The sequence below is a fragment of the Talpa europaea genome (assembly GCF_964194135.1).
Source record: "Talpa europaea genome assembly, chromosome: 12".
Classification (NCBI taxonomy): domain Eukaryota; kingdom Metazoa; phylum Chordata; class Mammalia; order Eulipotyphla; family Talpidae; genus Talpa; species Talpa europaea.
This window is the reverse complement of record NC_140079.1, coordinates 61,244,270-61,263,498: the sequence shown is the minus strand read 5'-3', so window position 1 is coordinate 61,263,498 and position 19,229 is coordinate 61,244,270. Positions and strand designations below refer to the sequence as shown.

The 19,229-nt window shown below is 38.2% G+C and overlaps 1 protein-coding gene across 4 annotated transcripts in view; it reads left to right on the top strand.

The window, feature by feature from the left end:
* Positions 1-2,850: 2,850 nt before the first annotated feature.
* The window catches only part of SUCO (SUN domain containing ossification factor), a gene marked incomplete at both ends in the record, with an annotated part of 70,110 nt that continues 53,731 nt past the window's right edge, over positions 2,851-19,229 (top strand). For 3 of the 4 annotated variants that reach the window (XM_084251010.1, XM_084251008.1, XM_084251007.1), the window contains one exon: positions 2,866-2,927. In XM_084251010.1, the coding sequence (XP_084107136.1) occupies positions 2,866-2,927 (62 nt within the window). Of the gene's footprint in view, positions 2,928-19,229 lie in introns of all 4 variants that reach the window. The other variant, XM_084251009.1, reaches the window with a different exon arrangement.

Genomic DNA, 19,229 nt, shown 5'->3' with positions numbered 1-19,229 from the left:
CAATAAAGAATGCCAAATAATCCCCATCCTTCTATCGCCCATCCCTTCTTTATAACATGCACATTAATTTTTTGAAACTGCTCTTGGGTGAGATACATGCTTACCTACTTCAATGAGAAAGAGATGAAAGGATTTTACTGGCATATGTTAAGAGTGGCATAAACAGATCATTGAAATTGTTACCTAATTACTTTCAGAAAAATTAGCTCAGGGTGAGCTCCTCTAAAGCCAAATCATTCTTTGTAGAATTTCTCTAATATCCAGTTGACTTTATGAACAATTTCCGAATGGATCAAATCATTCAGTTCCTTGGTAATACAATGAACTAATTCAACTTAGAAGGATCATAAGAAAATACATGGCCCAACATTAGATGTTAGATGGGTCTTTTACTGAGTTTCTCCTCACCCTCCTTCACAGCCACATGGGCAGTAAGTTGAAAGGTTCGGCGCGGTAAAGAAAAGGAGAGCCAGGCTACATTTCTCTAAGGGAGGGAAAGTTTATTGCGCCCCTGGCGGACCTCACAGACCCAAGGCAGGGGTCAGTGGAGTCGCGCATGTTGTTAGGGGGAAGCAGGGTTTTATAGGGTGAGGAGAGGTCAGGTGGGTAGTTGGGCTCCTACGCGGGAAAAGTTTGTAGGGCAGGTAGAGGTTCTTTGTCTGAGATGAGACTCGTAGTGGGAGGGGGGAGGCTCATTGTCTGAGTCCTCCAGGCAGGTATCCGCATTCCTGCCCCCCAGGTGGGCTTCCTGATTGGCTCCTGCATTCTGGCTTCCTGCATGGACCTTTCATAAGTGACCTTTAATAACAACTGCTTTAACTTTTTTTTTTTTACAGTAAACATTATATCATGTTCCACAGCACAGACAGTTGAAGCCTATGTTTAACAATTTGGCTGCTTTCTGTAGAACATATTTGAATCTTCCTACAGTCAAGACAAAAATGTAACCATCATTGTTACATACTTTTTTTTTTTTTAGAGGCATGTTTTTATTTATTTATTTATTTATTTGTTTGTTTGTTTTGTTTATACATGCACTGGGTACAGTCAGAAGCACGGGAGGGCGAGAGAATTCACCAGAGCCAGAGCGGGGAGCAGAGCAGGCAGAAGGACTGAAGTACACTGCTGAGGGGAGCAGCGGGCGGCAGGAGAGGTCTGTGCGCCATGTGGGACCCTCCTCCAGTGGCCGGGGAGCAGCCGGGGATCGAACCGGCGCCGCAGAGGCTGCGGGCAGCTTCGCAACCCAGCGCTCAACCGCTGCGCCACCGGGGAGGCCCTGTTATATACTTTTTTATTTCTCTAATAAAAGAAATATCCTTTGCTAGTGATTAACTTCCCTCTTAACGTTTACAGTCTAAGAAAATATATTACTAGAGATACAGATGAAGGAACCCATTAAGTCAGAGACCAAACGACTTCTTCCCCAATGGAAGCTCTTATCATTTAAAAGAGCAACATCCACAGGAGCGTGGGGGCAAGGGAGGGTAAGCATTTTGGAATTTCAGAGAGCTAGAGTGGGTCCCTAACCTAGTTTTGAGAAATTTTTAAGTGCTACAGTGACATAAAATCCGGACGAACCGCAGATTAATAAAGATTGGGGAATGATCCTTTCTTTGCTCAGGCCCTAGCAACAGGTATGCACACGCGACCTCCATCGCTGATAACGGTGGTGTTCAGGCCCTGCAGTGTTCGAGGAAGCGTCGCTCACCCAGCGGGGGTCGCGCACTGCACCCACAGCCCACCGCACTGCACCCCAAGTACAGATCTAACAGAACCGACACCAATCAGCTGACCGCAACTGAGGAATCCGGCGGGCGATGAAATTCTTCCTGGACACTGACAAGTAGCGCCATAGTTTTCGTTCCAACCAATCAGGCTAGAGGAAATTTTGGCGTACACCCGCCCCTTTCCATCCTACCAATCAGCACCTAGACCAATGCGCCCGGCCCACTGGCAACCGGAAACCACCTTTTAAATTTCATTCGTAACCCCTTCCGCCCACCGTCATTGTAGATCACCCTGCAAACTGCACAAAAGAGGAACCGAGGTGACAGTTCCAATTCAGGCCATTTTTTGCGGTGAGAAGCGAAAGAATAGACCCCTCTGTCAAAACTGGGGTTCCAGGAGGGACGGGGAAGGGGAAAGAAGGGTTCGGGACGCAAACTACAACTCCCAGGGGGCCTTGCGCGGCCTACGCGCGCCCAGGGCGAGGGGGCGGGCCATTGTAAGGAAGAAGGCTGAGCGTCCCAGGGTTCCTCTCCGACTTCCTGAACGCGAGCCTCGGACTGGGCGGTGCTTAAGGTGGGCGGGGCGGTGACTACGCCGGGCCTCGCGCTTTGTGTCCTCCTCCCTGCGGCTCCAGGGCCGGGGACGCCGGAGGGGGCGTGGCCCGCGCGGAGGTTGGTGGGGGCGCGAGCGCCGCGGGACGTGGGTGACGCGTCCGCTTCCAGCTCAGCGGTGTGTGAGGTGTCGCGGCCCCGTCGGCGATTGGCTGTTGGAGCGAGTTCGCCGCGGCCGTTGGTCGCCGGCAGCACGGAGCGAGAGCCGGGGCGGGCTGGGGGGATATGGGGCGGCACTGGCGGCGGCGGCGGCTGGAGGAGGCGGGCGCGGACGAGCCAGCGGCCGCGGCAACACAGGCAGTCGCGGGAGTCCTCCCGTGAGGCCCCCGGGTCGGCACCGCCGTCGGCCCCGCTCGGAGGGCGGCCAGCCCGCGAGCCGCTGAGGAGCCGCTCCCCCGGCGCCGCAGCCCTTCGGACTCTCGGTCCCATTCTCTCGATCCTGCTCCGGTTCCTCCATCTTGGCCTAGGCAGTGGCGGCTGCCGGGAGGATGTGCCGCCTTCTGGCAGGGGGAAGAAGGAGGAGAAGATGAAGAAGTACCAGCGGGCCTTGGCCCTGGTCTCCTGCCTCTCTCTCTGCTCGCTGGTCTGGTGAGTAGCCGCGACAAGTCGGGAGTTCCCCGGGAGGGGGTCGGGGGAAGAAGGAGCAGCCCAGGTCACACCCCCAAGTCCCCTGGCTTTTGGGGTGCCGGTCTCCGAAGTCCCAGTGGAGCGACACGCCGATTCCTCTGATCCTCTTGCGTTGACGGGCTCGGCTGCACTCTGCGGGAGGTTTCCTTTTGTATTTTGGAATTTTCAGGGGCTCAGTGAGAGGGAAAAGGTGCCGGGTGAAAGGGACCACCTGAGTGCCTTTGTGCTCAGTCACCCTGCCCCTGGGATACCGCGCTGTGTTGGTGTGGTGTTGAAGCTAGAAGCCAGGTAAGTCGCCCAGGTGTGCTGCCAGTCACTTGCCTGCGTAGTGTGGCGAGGACGAGCAGCTCGTCGGATGCCATAGGTTCTCGACCTGCGATTTAAAAAACGTGAGTCGTCTGAAGGGTGAGAGTAGTGGACAAGCCTGCCCTTCTCCTGCCTCCCTCTCGCAGTCTCTCTGGCCTCAGGTACGCTTGGGGCTGCTGCTTTGGAAACTTGGGGGAGGGGCGTTATGAAGTGCTTTTTCAAGGGGTAGGTGATGGGAGCCCTTAGTTTAGTAAACAGGGTGACTTGGGTGTAGTGACCACCATAGTTTGTGGTGGTGTGGCTTGGCTAGTGCTCCTGAGTTATGGGAGGAAAAGTCCCTTATTTGAAGGCCGGAAGAGTGCTTTGCCCCTCGTGGAGTTTCTTTTTCATCCCTGCTACATTTGTTTTTGTTTTTGGCGGGGGTGAGGGGCGCTATGAGCATTTATCAGTCAAAGGGCTGCTATGGTTGTATTTGAAAAAGCCATTCTTTCCACCCTGGGAATTTCTTCTAAGATGTGTGACGTTTACTGGCAGAAAAGATACTTCTTCAGTGGAAGGGACTTGCTGTTTGCGATATTAAAATGTAGATAAGCCAAGTCTCTTGTTTAACTTGTTTCTGCAAAAACAATGTTTTAATTTTTGCGGGTGTCTGAAGGATGCTGAAGACACTGAAGTTTGTCGAGTTATTGCTGACATTAAGTAACACAGAAATAAGGGGAAAAGAAAAAGCTGGTTTAGCTAATTTTGAGTGGAAGGCTGGTGGAAGTTTTAGAGAACAAGAAATTTTGTCTCATTCTAGACCCATTTAATAAGACCATTGTCATCCCCTACCTTCTACTTTCTAGTATCATGTTGGATCAAGAAGTGCATGTAGGAGTGAGTCCATTCACCCCATTTTAAATTTAAATTTATAGATGAGATACTGAAACCTTGTATTCATAATACATCTTCTATTGATGACTGCTTAGTTGTTTGTAGATAATTTATCTTTCTGCAAGGTCTTGCCCATCTTTAGACCATGTTATTCTTCATTAGCACTTCCTGAAATGACTGACAGGGCAGAAAGGTTACAGCATTCATCCACATTTAAAACACACCAGTTTCTCTTATTTTTAAGTCGAAATATTCTTGACAGATAACAATGTAAATTTCAGGTATTGCGACATGCTGATTTGATACATTTACATACTGTAATATGATTGTCATCTTCAAGACCTCTATCAAGTAATGTTATTTCTTTCTTTGTGGTGGGAATAATTAAGATTGCATCTCATCAGGTTGGAAGGTTTCATGCAATGTTGTTGTCTATATTCATTATACTGTATGTTAGGTCACAAGGGCTGACTTATCTACTAGTTGCAAGTTTGTACCCTTAAACATTTTTTTAAATTTAGTTAGGTGGTAAAGATTAGACATCACACTGTGGTTCTAAAAATCATTTGTGGATTTAAATCAACTGTGTGTCTATTTGTGTAATTTCTGACTGTCTTTTGCTAAAGCTAACTTCAGTATGGTTTCTCAACTTTATTCATTAGCGATAGTGAGGAGATTATGACCCTTTAGAGATAAACATCAGCCCAATATTGAAAATGTACTCATAAAGTCCTGTAAGGTTTTTTTTTAACTCCCACAGTGAAAGGTGGGTTGATGAGGATTTAAGAGAATGAAAAGTTTAAGAAAGTTTTCCTTAACAAACAATTGAGTTAGTGTATTTTGAGATTTGTTTGGACTGCCACATTTAGAGACATTTTATTCTTTACTGAAGCTATTAAAAGGCATTAAAATCAGGTTTTTTTTGGGGGGGGGGAACATGGGTGTTATGAGATTGGAGAAGAGGAGTAGTGTGCTGGTGATTGACAAAAAGGGTATGTTGTGCCTTTTGAGACTCTTGAAATACTGACATTACAGCACTGACACAGCTGGAGGTCTTATACTTGCTACAGTCTGTTCTGTTAGACCATTTCCCAACATCTCCATTGCCACTTAACTGATGCATACCTAAAGCCACTTTAGAGTTAGAAAACAGGTTTGGAGAAGAGTTGATAAGCTCCTCTTAGTAGCTTTGTTTTTGGTCTGCTTTGCCATTCATAATTGTCCCAAAATTGTGTGATCCATTTCTTTTTAAAGTTATACCATTTTTGGGCTTCCCTGGTGGTGCAGGGGGCTAAGTCACAGCACTATGAAGCTATCTGCAGCCACTGCAGCACGAGTTCGATCCCCAGCCAGGGAGCTAACCCACTTTGCACAGCAGACCTCTCCTGTCTTTCCTGCTGCTCCCCTCAGCAGTGTATTTCAGTAGATCTGCCTATTCTGTTCCCCACTCTGTCTCTGGTGAATCCTCTCACCATCCGCACCTCAGTTGTACCCCAGTTCTTGTATGCATAAATAAATCTTTAAAAAAATAGTTATACCATTTTGTGGATTTATGAAGGCTATGTATTTATACAATACTCTAGTTTTTGAGGTTCTTCTTCCTCATCTTATAATATTACTGAATTTTGGTATCACCTTTTGTACTATCTATCTTCATTATGTTCCCCTTTCCTTTTCTATTCAGTGAGAGTCCTAACTTTAGATTACTTTCACAGAAAACCCATCCTACTCATCTTTTTTAATATATTTTTTTATTTTATATATTTTTACATCATTTTTCATTTTTGCACAATGTGTGCATTTTCGTCATGATTATAGTCCCCATACAATTCCCACCCACCTTGTTTCATTCTACTCCTTCTTACCCCCCCACCCCCGTTGTGTCTCTGGTTTATAGTTGCTTGTTGATTTTAATTTTTACTTTATTATAATTAGTCTTTTTCCTGGTCCCTTATTTAGGTTTTCTAAATTCCTGCTATGAGTGAGACCATTGGTATTTTTCTTTATCTTTCTGGCTTATTTCGCTAAGCATAATCCCTTCCAGTTCCATCCATGTTGCTGCAAATTGCATGAGTTTATCTTTTTTGATTGCTGAGTAATATTCCATTGTGTGTATGTACCACATCTTCTTGATCCAGTCATCTATTTTTGGGAATTAGGGTTGTTTCTATAGCATAGCTATTGTAAATAGTGCTGCTGTAAAAATAGGGGTGCAGGTGCCCTTTTGAATTAATTTTTCTGTGTCCTTTGGGTAAATACCCAGGAGTGGGATTGCTGGATCATATGGCAGCTCCATCTTTAGCACCATCCTACTCATCTTACTATTCATTCTGGTTGCTGTTTTTTCCTTTTGCATACTCTGTGTCATTCTTTATTAATACTATTTTAGGCATATATGTAGTGTAGCTGCAGCAGCACAGAGAAATACTGATAGCTAATATTTGTTAGTAATTTTTGTGTCAAGCCTGTGGTACTTTATACATTTTTGCATCTTAATTTTTCACCACAGATCTGTAAGTATTATTTTAACTTCATTTTGTGTTAAATAGTTGAGGAAATGGAGAAGTGAAGTAATTTGGCTAGAGGAAATCGGAGATTAAGTTTAGACCTTGGTTCTGAGCCTAGGCATACTGATACAGAGCATAGACCCCCCTGACTGCTATGATCCTTTGACTACAGGTCAGAAGGCCTGTATTCTAGATGTAGTTCCATTACTTACTAGATATGTCTCACTGGATGTGTGCTTAGTTGACATGTGTCTTTGGATGTGTCATATATACAATTATTTTTTATTTTAGTTCTGATATCCTAAAAGTGAAAAAAACTAATTCATATCTCACAGGGTTCTTGGGAAGTTGAAATGAGATAATAGATTTGATAGATCTTTATAAGACAATAAGTGTATATTTTCTATACATTTCATCATGCAATCATGCAACAAAGATTTTTCCCATGTTTATCACATACTAGCTGTTGTTACGGGTATTGAAAACCTGAAAATAGGATCACTAACTTACCCTGGTTTTAGTACTCAATGGTCACATCCTAGGAATCACCTACTTTAATTTCCTGACTTCGCTGTAACAAGTTACCAGAAATGTAGAGAGTTGAAACAACACACATTTATTATCTTTCAGTTCTGAGGGTTAGAAGTTCAAAATAATTCTTAATGGATCTGTACTAAAGTCAAGGTGTCTGCAGAGGAGGGTTCCTTCTTCAGGTTCTGGGGGAGGAATCTGTTTCTTGACTTTTTCAGCTTCTGGGGCTGCCTACATCCCACCCTCTTGTTTCAGGTCTCACATCTACTAATGACTCTGATCTTTTGGCCTCCTATTACAGGGACTTTTGTGATTACAATTGGACCCACCCAAACAATCCAGGATTATCTCTCCATCTCAGAATCTTTAATCACATCTACAAAGAACTTTTTCCCATGTAAGGGATTAGGACTCATACATCTCTGGGTGGCCATTATGCCACCTAAAACACCCCCTTCAGATCTGGCAACCTGGAAGATTGATCATCAGCATAGAGAGGAAAAAAGATTTGGTATGTGCTTTAAGCAGGGGCTATTAAAATTTTTTTGAGTGTGTCCTCTAATCAGTAAAACCTTGTGCATACACCTTTAATATGTGTTACTTGTTTACAAGTTATATACATGTACCAATAGTAGTGTTAGCATACAACTAACATATTAGTATATGTAAAAAAATTACTCAAATTAGATGTTTAAGAAAGATGAGAAGGAAAGTAAAGAATATATTACTTTCTGTTTGTAGTACCATTTTGTTATCATTTAAAATGGTATTAATATTTGGTGAGAACTATGTGATTGATTAGATTATTTTCTATCATAATGTGGATGAAGACTAGCTTGTACTAGTTAGAAGTCTTAACTTTGCCCTTTTTTTGTTGACTTGTGCTTGCATTATTAATTTTTGCAGTCTTTGCAAGCTTTTTTTCAAAGCTACTTCTCATTACTTGAGAATCAGTTTAGTTCAAACTAAATAGTATAATCCCCAAATCTACTTTAGTTGGGCACACATAAACTACCATGAGTCACATTGTGCTGGAAGTAACCCTCACTGTTTGTGGAACACACAGATTCCTTGGGTTTCTGGTTGTGTAGCCCTTGTTATTGTTGTTCTTCAGACCAAGTATGTCCCTATATACTCTTGGTACAGTTTAACTCATTTAAAAAACTATATTTTTTAAAGTTGTTTTAGGTTCCCAGTAAAATCAAGCAGAAAGTACGGCGATTTCCCTTATATTCTCTGCTTGCACACATTCATAGCCTCCTTCATTATCACATCCTCTACCAGAGTGGTTAAAATTATTTTTCAAGACTAAAAAGTTACTCTTTTCTTCCTGCATTCAAAAAGATTATCTTGAAGCTTCTGTTTAGAGGGAATGTGAGGAGCCTGCCGTTTAAGGAGTTCTAATTTTTGACAAATGTAAAAGAAATAGTTAATAATAGAGAAAGTTTTTAGGAACACTGAGGGAAGAATTTCTTTCCTAGTTTTGATTTTATCACTAGTGTAGTTCCTTGGGGAAGCTATTTCTCTGAGCTTCAGTTCTCATCCATAAAGTGGTTTTCGGGGTAGTTAGTTCAAGATGAAACATTTTTGTTTCAGTGAGTTTATCTAAAATATATGTGAGAAGAGATAAAAAGGGAGGCTAGAATAAGACTTTGAAGAAATTTGATTATTGTGAAAATGAACTCTCATTTTAACCTGAGGGGATGGATGAACCAGTGAAGTAGTTTAAACTGGAGAGTGGGATCAGATTGATCCTTTAATTAGATCTCATGGCGATGAAATGGATTGGAAGGAACAGACTTCAGAGGCAGAGTAGTATTAAGGGGCAGCCACACTAGTAGAGAGTAGATGTCTAAATCAAGGTGATTTGTTTTGTTGGTCTTTTTGACCTTAGTAATTTTCTGAGCATATCACCCAGTTTTCATTGGTTTAATTGGCAATTTCTTGGTTTTTGAATTTTTTAAATCTCTGTACACTGTATTTTAATTTTTCTCTGAAGATAATTTTATTGGTTTCTTGCTTATGAGCAGAAAAAAGAAACTAGAAAAATATGTAAGCAGCTTTTTACTTTTTAAAATAATGATTGTAAAAAAAAAATGATTGAAAATGTCCTTGAAAATCCCAATTATCTTTTATTTGGAGAATTTTTTTTTCCCCTTGCTTTGTTTCTGTAACCTTTTAAAAGCTAAATCTATTATATTTCTGTTGTGGATAAAATAATTTTCAAAATAAATAAGATAATAAAATAAGTCTTCTCTCTAAGTTATTTGATGACCAAAAAAAAAAAAGTTTTTCTTGTTCTGGGAATGTAATTTCAGCATAGTCACAATTAGCAATACTGTTCCTCTTACATGTTTGAAAGTTGTTAAAAGAGTCAATCTTAAAGGTCTTCTTACAAACAAAATATTTATAGCTGTATGGTGATACATGTTAACTGGATTTATTGTAGTGATTATATTGTAGTCCATACAAATCGTTATATTGTTATATCGTTATATTGTACACCTGAAACTAATATGTCAGTTATATCTGAACTAGAAAATTTCTTGAGGAATTTACAGTCAAAAACTTTGGAAAGAAAAGTTTATCTTTGCTCTGGGATATATGTCCTAAAGAATCCCTAGTACTTACAAGAAATGTTGTTAAATTGTTAAAAACAGTATAAAATTCACTCAGGCAAATTAGATGAAGCCACACTGCGTACATAGGAGAAGGTCTGTGAAAGAAGGTACGGTGGGAAGATAAAATATCTTTGTGTAAAACTCAAGTACTTGTATCTAATACAAAAATGGGAAATAAAACTATAATATTCTTTGTTATTTTTTTAAAGACCTGTTTCATAATTACCTTTTTGGATTATTAAACAGTTGAGGATATATTGAATGGATGTAGTTGTGGGGTTGATAGACAATGATAAAAAGCAAAAGATACCAATGCATAATTTACCTTTGGGGGACGGTGATTATTTAATTTTTCAGTTGTTCATGAACTCCTATATTATTCTTTTCATTTTTCTCAGTGATCTGAATAGAGAAAAAAGTCGGAAATTTATTAAAAATTTCAGTGCTAATTCTCTCAAGTTATCCCTTAGACTCATGTATGAAATACTTTCCTTTAGTAGTTTATATATAACTGGAAAAGAAACAAAATGCTGTGTTCAAAATACATGTGCATGTTGTAGATCGTGCCGGTTGTGTTATCTGTTTTTTCAAGGCCATATTTTAAAGTAATTTCAAAAAATAAAATTGTCTTTGTTGCAAGTAGATTGGAAGTAAGAATGTTCATCTCTTGGGATAAACTTATTTTTCAAAGGCAGATTTTTTTTTGAAAGAAAATTTGATTTCATTTAGGACTTATTTTTGTAATGAAGCACTAAAGTCATTTTACATAAAAGTAACACAGCTTTATTAAATGTTTTGTAGCATTAATGTGGCTCGTAGATTACTAAGGTAATCTTGCGTTTCTTGTTATGGAATGTTTGTAATCGGACAGGAGAAAATATTAAAGCAATGCCTTGCTCATTGTAAGCCCTATTACATAACTTCTTATTCATTAACTCTGGTTACTTCCGTAGAGGTACGATGACCAAGGTGTCAGAGTTCAGAAATAGGAATCCATAAATTTGTTGAAAATATTATTTTTAATAATATGTATTTGGTGTGGTGGGGGATACTGAAAAGGCAGGAAATTTGAGCTCTGCCCTCAAGAGTGTATGCAAGCTGTTGTCAAAATAAAGATACAAGTGTAATGGGCCAAAAAATAAGTTAGAGGTGAGTTGCAATTCATTGCATTATTAATAGCGAACATTTAATGGGTGCTTATTTCTATTCTAAGTACTTTATATACACTAACTCATTTTATCCCCATTACAACTCTTTTGAGCTATATACCCCATTCTAAAGATGAGGAGAGGCCCAACAAAGTTAACTAAGTTTTCCAGTTTCTCACAACTAGTAAGCATTAAGCCAGAACCTAAGTAGGTTGGCTAATTCTGAACCTGTGCTCTTAATCACTGCTTTTGCTGCCAGTAGGTTGGTAGATGACCTTAAGTAAAATTTTTAATGTTTTCTTATATGAAAATGGGACTAACTGGTTACCTTTACAAACAATGGGTGGTAAATTATTCATGAACCTTTAAAAGATGCTCATGTTTAGGACTCTGACCTTGGAGATTCTTACTAAGTTTGGGATATTCTTTGTGCATTTCAGTCATTATTACTAAATTAGATCAAGTTGGAGATTTTTTGATACTTCTAACCTTCTAATAACTGATTTGATCATTAATGAATGATAAAAATGTTGAATTATTTAGTAAGTGCTTAAAGGAGGGGAAAATTAAGACTGGAGTTGTCAGAGAAGACTTGACTTTAGTTTAAAAGAAACAATGTGTGGTTTATAAGTTATCCTTTTGTGAAATGCAAGTGATTCATGAAATGAAATAAGATGTATTGGTACCACTGATGTGGATAATGCTGTGTGTGTGTGTTTTGGTACTTAATACTTAGTACTTGATTGTCAAGAAGAAAGAGTTATGAATAAAAGAAGTAATGTTCTTGATATGGGTGGAAGTAGTAATAAAAAGACAAGCCTGTGTAGAAAGTATGAGGTATACTGTGAGTTTGTGACTGGTTTTGCAAGCTAAACCAAGGAGTTAGTAAAGATCTAGCAAGGGAACGTGGTATTTTGAGAATGTTATTTTGATATTATTATGCTAGATATAACTCAAGAAGAGAGACTTGAAGGGATGAATATTAAATAAAAGCAATTACAATAATTGAGATTTGTCATAACAAGAATTTACCTTGGCAATAGATAGGAAGAAGGTAGATTGAGCAGATTTGAGGAAGTAAATGATCTGATTTGGTGATTGATTAGCAAACTGGCAGTACAATAATACATTAGACAGAACAGACCTTGGTATTAGTTTGCCTGTAATCATCTCATGTTCTTCAACATCCTCTTTCACTCCTCCATCTCAGAGTCAAGAGATGCTTCTATGTGTTGTGTTCAGTGCAGGATTGTGGTGGACAAAATAAAGTAGCTATTTTCTTGCAGCATCCTATCTTGGAAAGAATAAATTCTGTTGTTATGAATCTGTGAAATAAAGATTAATGAGAAGAAAATTCAATTTTTTAAAACTTGGATAATAATAAGAATTGGAGGTATTCAAAAAGAAATGAAAGAGTTGCAGAGAGCTTGAAGGGAGAAGGAACTGTTTGGATGCAAGTGGAATATCCAAGTGAAGAATTTATATAGGCACTTAAAAATTCCGCAGTTCATTCTGCACAGTGACTAACACACAACTTTGATTATGTCAATTTCTTGCTAAAACCTTTTCAAAGACTCCCTTTTGCCTGATAGATAAGTTTAAACCCTCATGTTACAGGCCTGAACCTACTTGTGTAGCTTAATTTTCCAATGTTCCTTTCTGTTGCAGCATGGCTAACCTGCTAGTCTGGTAGTAACTTACTGGGTGAAATATTTGTAATTTGAATTGAAACGGAAGGTTAAAGGTACTGTGAAGTGATTTTTAATACAACTTACGTAGTTTCTTATAGTATACCTTCATTAAGTGTAGCATATGATTTATTCCAGAATTTGTGAGGACAGATTGTGTTGACTGAATTTCTAATGGTCTGTTTAAGATATGAAAACAGTATATACCACAGTGTTAATAAATCCTTCGCATGTTGGATTCATAAAATTGTAGGTCAATTTGGTGAAAAAGTCTCATAAAATTTGATATGTGGACTATTCTAAACTTAGGAGAACCAAAGAACAACCTTACATCAGAGTGAAGATTAAAGATATATATGCAAAGGTTTGATTTAGATCAAGCACCAGAGCATAGTTTTCTTCAGAGTTTGTAGTTCCATGTGATTTGATTGGAGACTGCTGAGGCAGCCAAATAGAATAAAAACTGGGAGGATAAAGGGACACAGGGTGACCTCTTACCTACCAGCAAATGGACCTAACAGATGGGACACCCCTTAAAAAGCGCCCAAACTGTTAATAGATTAAGAAAAGTAACTGTCTTTTAATACATTATGATTGAAAACAATAGGATGCTAATTAAGCAAAGGTACTGGGGGTCCAGTGATCTGTTAGTGTTTATCACCAATAATTTGACTGAAATGGCTTGCTTATTATTTATCTATTTCCTGCAAGTCTCTTAAGTACTTCTGTGAATTTTTTTCAAATGGTTATGCGTAATTTCCATGGTTATGAAAGGTAAATCCTACTTTCCTATGCCTGTGTTTCAGGAAGGTGTCTTTCCTGGAGTGTTCCTCCCCTCCTTTTTTTTGAGGGGCGGTGTGGGCAGGGCACTACTTTAAATACACTGCTATAATTGAAGGATTGGCTTTTTGCTGTTGTGCTATGGATTTGATTTGTACATATGTTTAAGAAGCAATTTTTTATTGCCCAGTTCAGTTTGTTCTTTTTCCGCAGTCACTGCGGGGCTCTGCATTTTCTAACCTCTTATCAGAAACTTTTCTAATCCATAATCAAAGCAAGAGCTAATAAGTAAATCACTGCTAAGAACAGAGCAGGGAGCTATTGTACTAGAGGTGGTCGGTGTTGTGTGAGAGGCAAATATAAACAGTTCATTTACATTTAGAGTTGTAGTAAATGCCCATAAAGAGATAGACTAAGGACTGTGGGAATTCAGAGGAAAACCACCAAACCCCACCTTGCGGAAATCAGGACAGTCTCCTTGTTTCCTGCAGCCAGAAAAAAAGAGTGATAAAAATACTGTAATATTTTCCATGGTGGGAAGTGAGAGCAGAGGGAAAACATTCTTCAAAGAGGGAATAGCATGAACTAGATATTTGGAAACATGAGACAACATGCTTTATGTTCAAGAAACAATTCAAAGCAGTTCTTTCTGTATCACTTGAAGCATAAGATGGGAGGCAGGTGGTGGCAGGAAATAAACTGAAGACTTTGGAAATAGAAGAATCATAGAGATCGTTAAATATCATGTGGGAAACCTTGAATTTTGTAATGGAATCTATACAGTGGTAAGCAGGGGAATGATTATCTGATAATTTAGTTGGTTTTGAGACCGTGGTATGAAGGATTGATTTGTGGAAGAACCGAGATGGAAATTGGGAAGCTTTGTTAGGAGGTTATTCTAGGTAAGGGATTAAAGCTTGAGGTAAGGCAGTCTTACAGGGATGGAGAAATGCATTAGAGAAATTTGAGTTAAAATAACTGAGATGGTAGAAGAAGGTAAAAGAAAAGGAGTAGTAAAATGTTATTCAGGTTTCTAACTTGAGGACTGGGTAGATAGCAGTGTTACAAGGTGAGATCAAGAACAAAGGAAGAGGAGGTTTGGCAAAGGAGATACTGTGTTCAAGTTTGGATTTAGTTATTTATGGGATGTTTTAGAATGTAAAGGAAGAGAGATTCAACTTTTAAATGAACTTAATTCATTCTCTACATTAGTATAGAGGTAATAGAGGTTTTTAAGGAATGCATTTAGGAGAAGATAGTAAAGGTTAAAGTTGGTAGAAATTAGCTGAAAACTGTAAGAGTAGATGAAATCTCCCAAGAGTAGAAAGGGAAGACTGAGACTAGAACCAAAAATTAAGTTGTGAGCAAAGAAAACATAGTAAAGACTCAGAAAAAGTTGGAAAAAGAAAGTGTGTAATTTGACAAGCCAAAGGAGTTTCAAGTAGAAGCAGCAGTCAAAGGTACCACACACAGCAGAGAAATCAAAAAAGGTAAATTCTGCTACAACCATATGCCAGTTTCAGTGGCATCATGAGGGCAGCAGAAATTACAAGTGAGCAGACTGAGGAGTAATTAGAAGGTGAAGACATTAAGAATATAGGTACTGTGTAATACTCTGGAATTTGATAGGTGAAAGAAGATAGGAGAATAGATGGTAACAGCAGCTAACGTTTGAGAGTATATTCTATACCAGGCTAAAAATAGTACATACATTATTTCATTTTACTCATATTAATTTAATTTTGCAATGTTGATATTGAGATACACAGGTTTTATAATTTGTCCAAGATCATGCAACTATTAAATGGGCTAGCCAGGTTTGATATTTAAATGTTTTGACTCAGAGCTCCATACTATAGCCATTGTATTATAAAGTGTCTACATCATGAGGTAAACATTCTCCTCCTTTGTGATAGTTCTTATATTTTTATGTTATACTATAACTAGCTTTCACTGATAATCAATTCTTGAATGAATGGATCAGTGCTATTTCCTCACCTTTCTTTTCATTTGTTGACCAAAAAATACTGAATATGAACTACAGCAATACAGAAAGATCATAGGCTTTGGAGAGTGAGAGAACTTGCAGTGGAGTGGCTTTGGGAAAGTTGACTCTGGAACTTCAGTTTATCAGTAAAAATTAGATTAATCAAAAGGCCTTTACGACTTAAGAAATAAGCAAAACATGACTTTTTTCTCTAGAGACATCAGAATTGGAGTGATCATACTCAGTTTATGCCATACTTTTCATTGTCCCTATTTTTGCTATATTTTATGCCATTACTCTTTTATGTTCTCTCTTAGATCTTACTTTTAGCTACTCCCAATTTAGGCATTTATCCTAGAGTATGTTTGAGGTGCTTTCCCAGTCAGCCTTCAAGTATTTGTTTAGATGTGTGCTTTCTTCCAAAATAATATTATTTGTTCATATGTTCTAAAATACAAACAAGTGGTACAAAGGTTTTAATCTCACTATTTTTTCCTACTTTCCTTAAACTTAACGATATATTTACTAGAATCATCAAAATTACTTATACATAATTATGATGTGGCAAATGCCTTCAGGAAGGCCTGCCATTCATTCATTCAACAGGTATTGAGCACTTTGTGTGTGGGTCCTGCTTCTAAAAAGAGACTTTTATGCCTATGAAGGCATTCTGTTCCCTTTGGTTATCTTTTGCTATCCCAGTACTGTAGTCCAATTAGAGTATAGTCTAATTTAGTGACAAATCTTCATTATCTATCAAGGTGAATCACATACCTTTGCTTTTTTTATTGATTTAGTTATTCTTGGACCACCCCTTTCTGTATCATATTTGAAACAATTGAATCCTGTGTTTTGGTAGGAGTTATATTTGAAGTGGTGAATTGCTTTGGGGAGAATTACTATGTTCACATTGCTGTTACCAGCATTTCATGTATAAACATACTAGACCTTTATTTCTTTATGATCATTAATAGAGTTAAATTTTTCTCTATAAGTGGTTGTAGGTATTTTTTTTAGATTAATTTCTAAGTTGTTTTATGCTTTTTGTTATTGTTAAGTTTATTTTCTATTACAGCTGTGGAGGAAAATAGTGACTTGTTTCTTGTATTTTTGAATCGAGACAATTCAGATGCAATGAAATACACAGATCAATTGGATCAGTTTTGACAAATGTATACATCTGCATAACCCACACCCCATCAAGATACAGAACATTCCTATCACCCAAGAATATTGTCAGATCATGTCCATTTCTAGCAAATACTATGAAGTAACCATTGATTGAAATTATTATCATTATGGAACTGGAACTTAATCTATCGATAAATGGATTTATACAGTATTTTTTCTTGTGCCTGACTTCTTTCACCCAGTGTAGTGTTTCCAGATTTATCCATGTTGTTTCATTCATCAGTAACTTTTCTTTTTCAATTGTGGGTAGTAGTACATTGCATGAATACATACCACTTTTTGTTTTTCTCCAATTGAACATTTGGGCTGCTTCAAGCCTTTGACTATCAGGAACACTATTAGGGACTTTCTGTAGACACAATTTTCATTTCTCTTGGGAGGTACCTAAAGGTGAATTGCAAGAGCTGAAACAGATGTGTATCTTAAGCTTCTGGATGTATTACCTTGAGAAAGACACAATATCACTTGTGAAGGATTCTGACCAGGAATACATAACCTAAATCTGGTAATAATGAAACATCAGGAAAGCCTCAAATAAGAACCAGATTACTTAAAAATAAAAGGACTGTATCCTTTAAAAGTGTCAGTGCCACATGAAATACCTAAAACTATTCCAGGTTCGGGGAAGGCTGAAGACACATGACAAATGCAGGACTTGATCTTTAATTTAGGCAGGTCTGTAGGGGGTGGGGTGGTATAAGGACATTGGGTTACTTTATGAAATTGAAATGCGATGGAAAATTATTGTGTCAATGTAATATATATTGAAATTGATAGTTGTACTGTGGTTATGTAAGAAAATACCCTTTTTCTGTGGAAATACAAGTATTTAGATACTGTCCTTTGTGATAGTACACACACACACACACATACACATAAACATACATATATATTTAAGTAGCATTCTCTAGACTGTATGCCTTTTTTTTTTTAAAGATTTATTTATTTATGCATATAAGTACTGGGGTACAGGCCAGAGGTGCGGGGAGTAAGAGGATTCCCCAGAGCCAGGGTGGGGAATAGAACAGGCAGATTGATTGAAATACACGGCTGAGGGGAGCAGCGAGTCAGGAGGGGTCTGCTGCACCATGTGGGTCACCTCCTTGGCCAGGGATTGTACTCGTGCTGCAGAGGCTGCAGATAGTTTCACAGTGCTGTGCTTATTAACTCCTTACACCACCAGGGAGGCCCAGTTCTTATATTTTTATGTTATACTATAACTGGCCTTTGCTAATATCATCAGTTCTTAGATGAATGGATCAGTGTTATTTTTCCACTGAGGGAGGGTGAGTATGAGCCATAAGCAAAAAATAAATGATGAAACAAATGGGGTAAAGTGTTAATAATAGGTTCCTATAGGTAAAGAGTTTATGAATGTTCTTCATACTGTGGTGGGAGTTCTGAAAACTTGAAATTATTTACAAATACAACATGGAAAAAATGTGCTGGGACTGCCTTCCCCTATGTATGTGAAGTGTAGATTAATCCATTAAAGTTCATATCATTAGTCTATTTCAATTTTTGTTGAATTTTGCTGTTTTTCTGGAAACAGTCATTTCTTCTAAATTTTCAAATGTCTTGTGTCTGGCTAGTATATGTACCAGTTTATAGCATTTTATAATTTGAAAAATACAAGTACTTTGTGTTTATCTTATGTTTTATACCATTTTGTTAAATCACATCACCAGCTCTCCTTGATAAGTCTTGCCATGTTTATCTTTTTAATATTTTCTTCTAAGAACCAACTCTTGGTTTTATTAATCTTGTCCTTTTTTTGTTCTCTGTTCAATGACTTCTGTCCTTATTTCCCACTTCCCCCCACTTTGGATCTACACTGTTCCTTTGTTTTCAGTGCTTGTCTCCAAATGTATTCAGAGGCTTAGTTTTCCTACCATTGTCTTATGTGAAGCCCATCAATTTTCACTTGTAGTCTTCCACTATAACATAATATTCTGTTTTTGTATTTTTTCCTGTTTCCGTCACATATCTTTACTCAAATTTTTAATGAGTTGAAAATTTTACCTAACATTTCTTAACAAGATTCTGTATCTAAATAATACCTAGTGCCAATTAGGTAGTCTTAAATGCTTATGTAGTTTCTTCAGTATAACTCTTAAGAGTAAAATTTTGACTCATTGGAAAGCTTAACAGATTCCAGTTTACTTTTATCCCCTCCCCCACAATTTTATACTTGGCTGATTTGCATATCAGTATGTTTTTATTGTATATTAATATGTCCTAGACTTCATTATTATATTAATTTGCTAGATTTCTTTGGTAAGCTTATAAAAAATAATTGTTAAAAGATAGCTAGTTCAGTATTTCTGTGTCAAGCAGATGTAAAATGCTGTTTCTCTAAATCATTTGGCTATTATTAAAAAATGGTATTTTTCTCAATCAATTTCACATTAAAGAATGCTCTCTGCATTCTTAAGTCTTCCTTGGCACTTCAAGGCCTAAGTCAGTTGCTATATCTTCTAGAAAAAAATTTTCTGAGTCCTCTTGTACATTTTATAAGAACCATCCTTTCTGCATCAGCACAAGCAAGATCTATTACCCTCAGAAATTTTCTTGTCCCCTCAGTAATCGCCTTCTTCTAGGCAACCACTTGTCTGCTTTCTGTCGTCATAG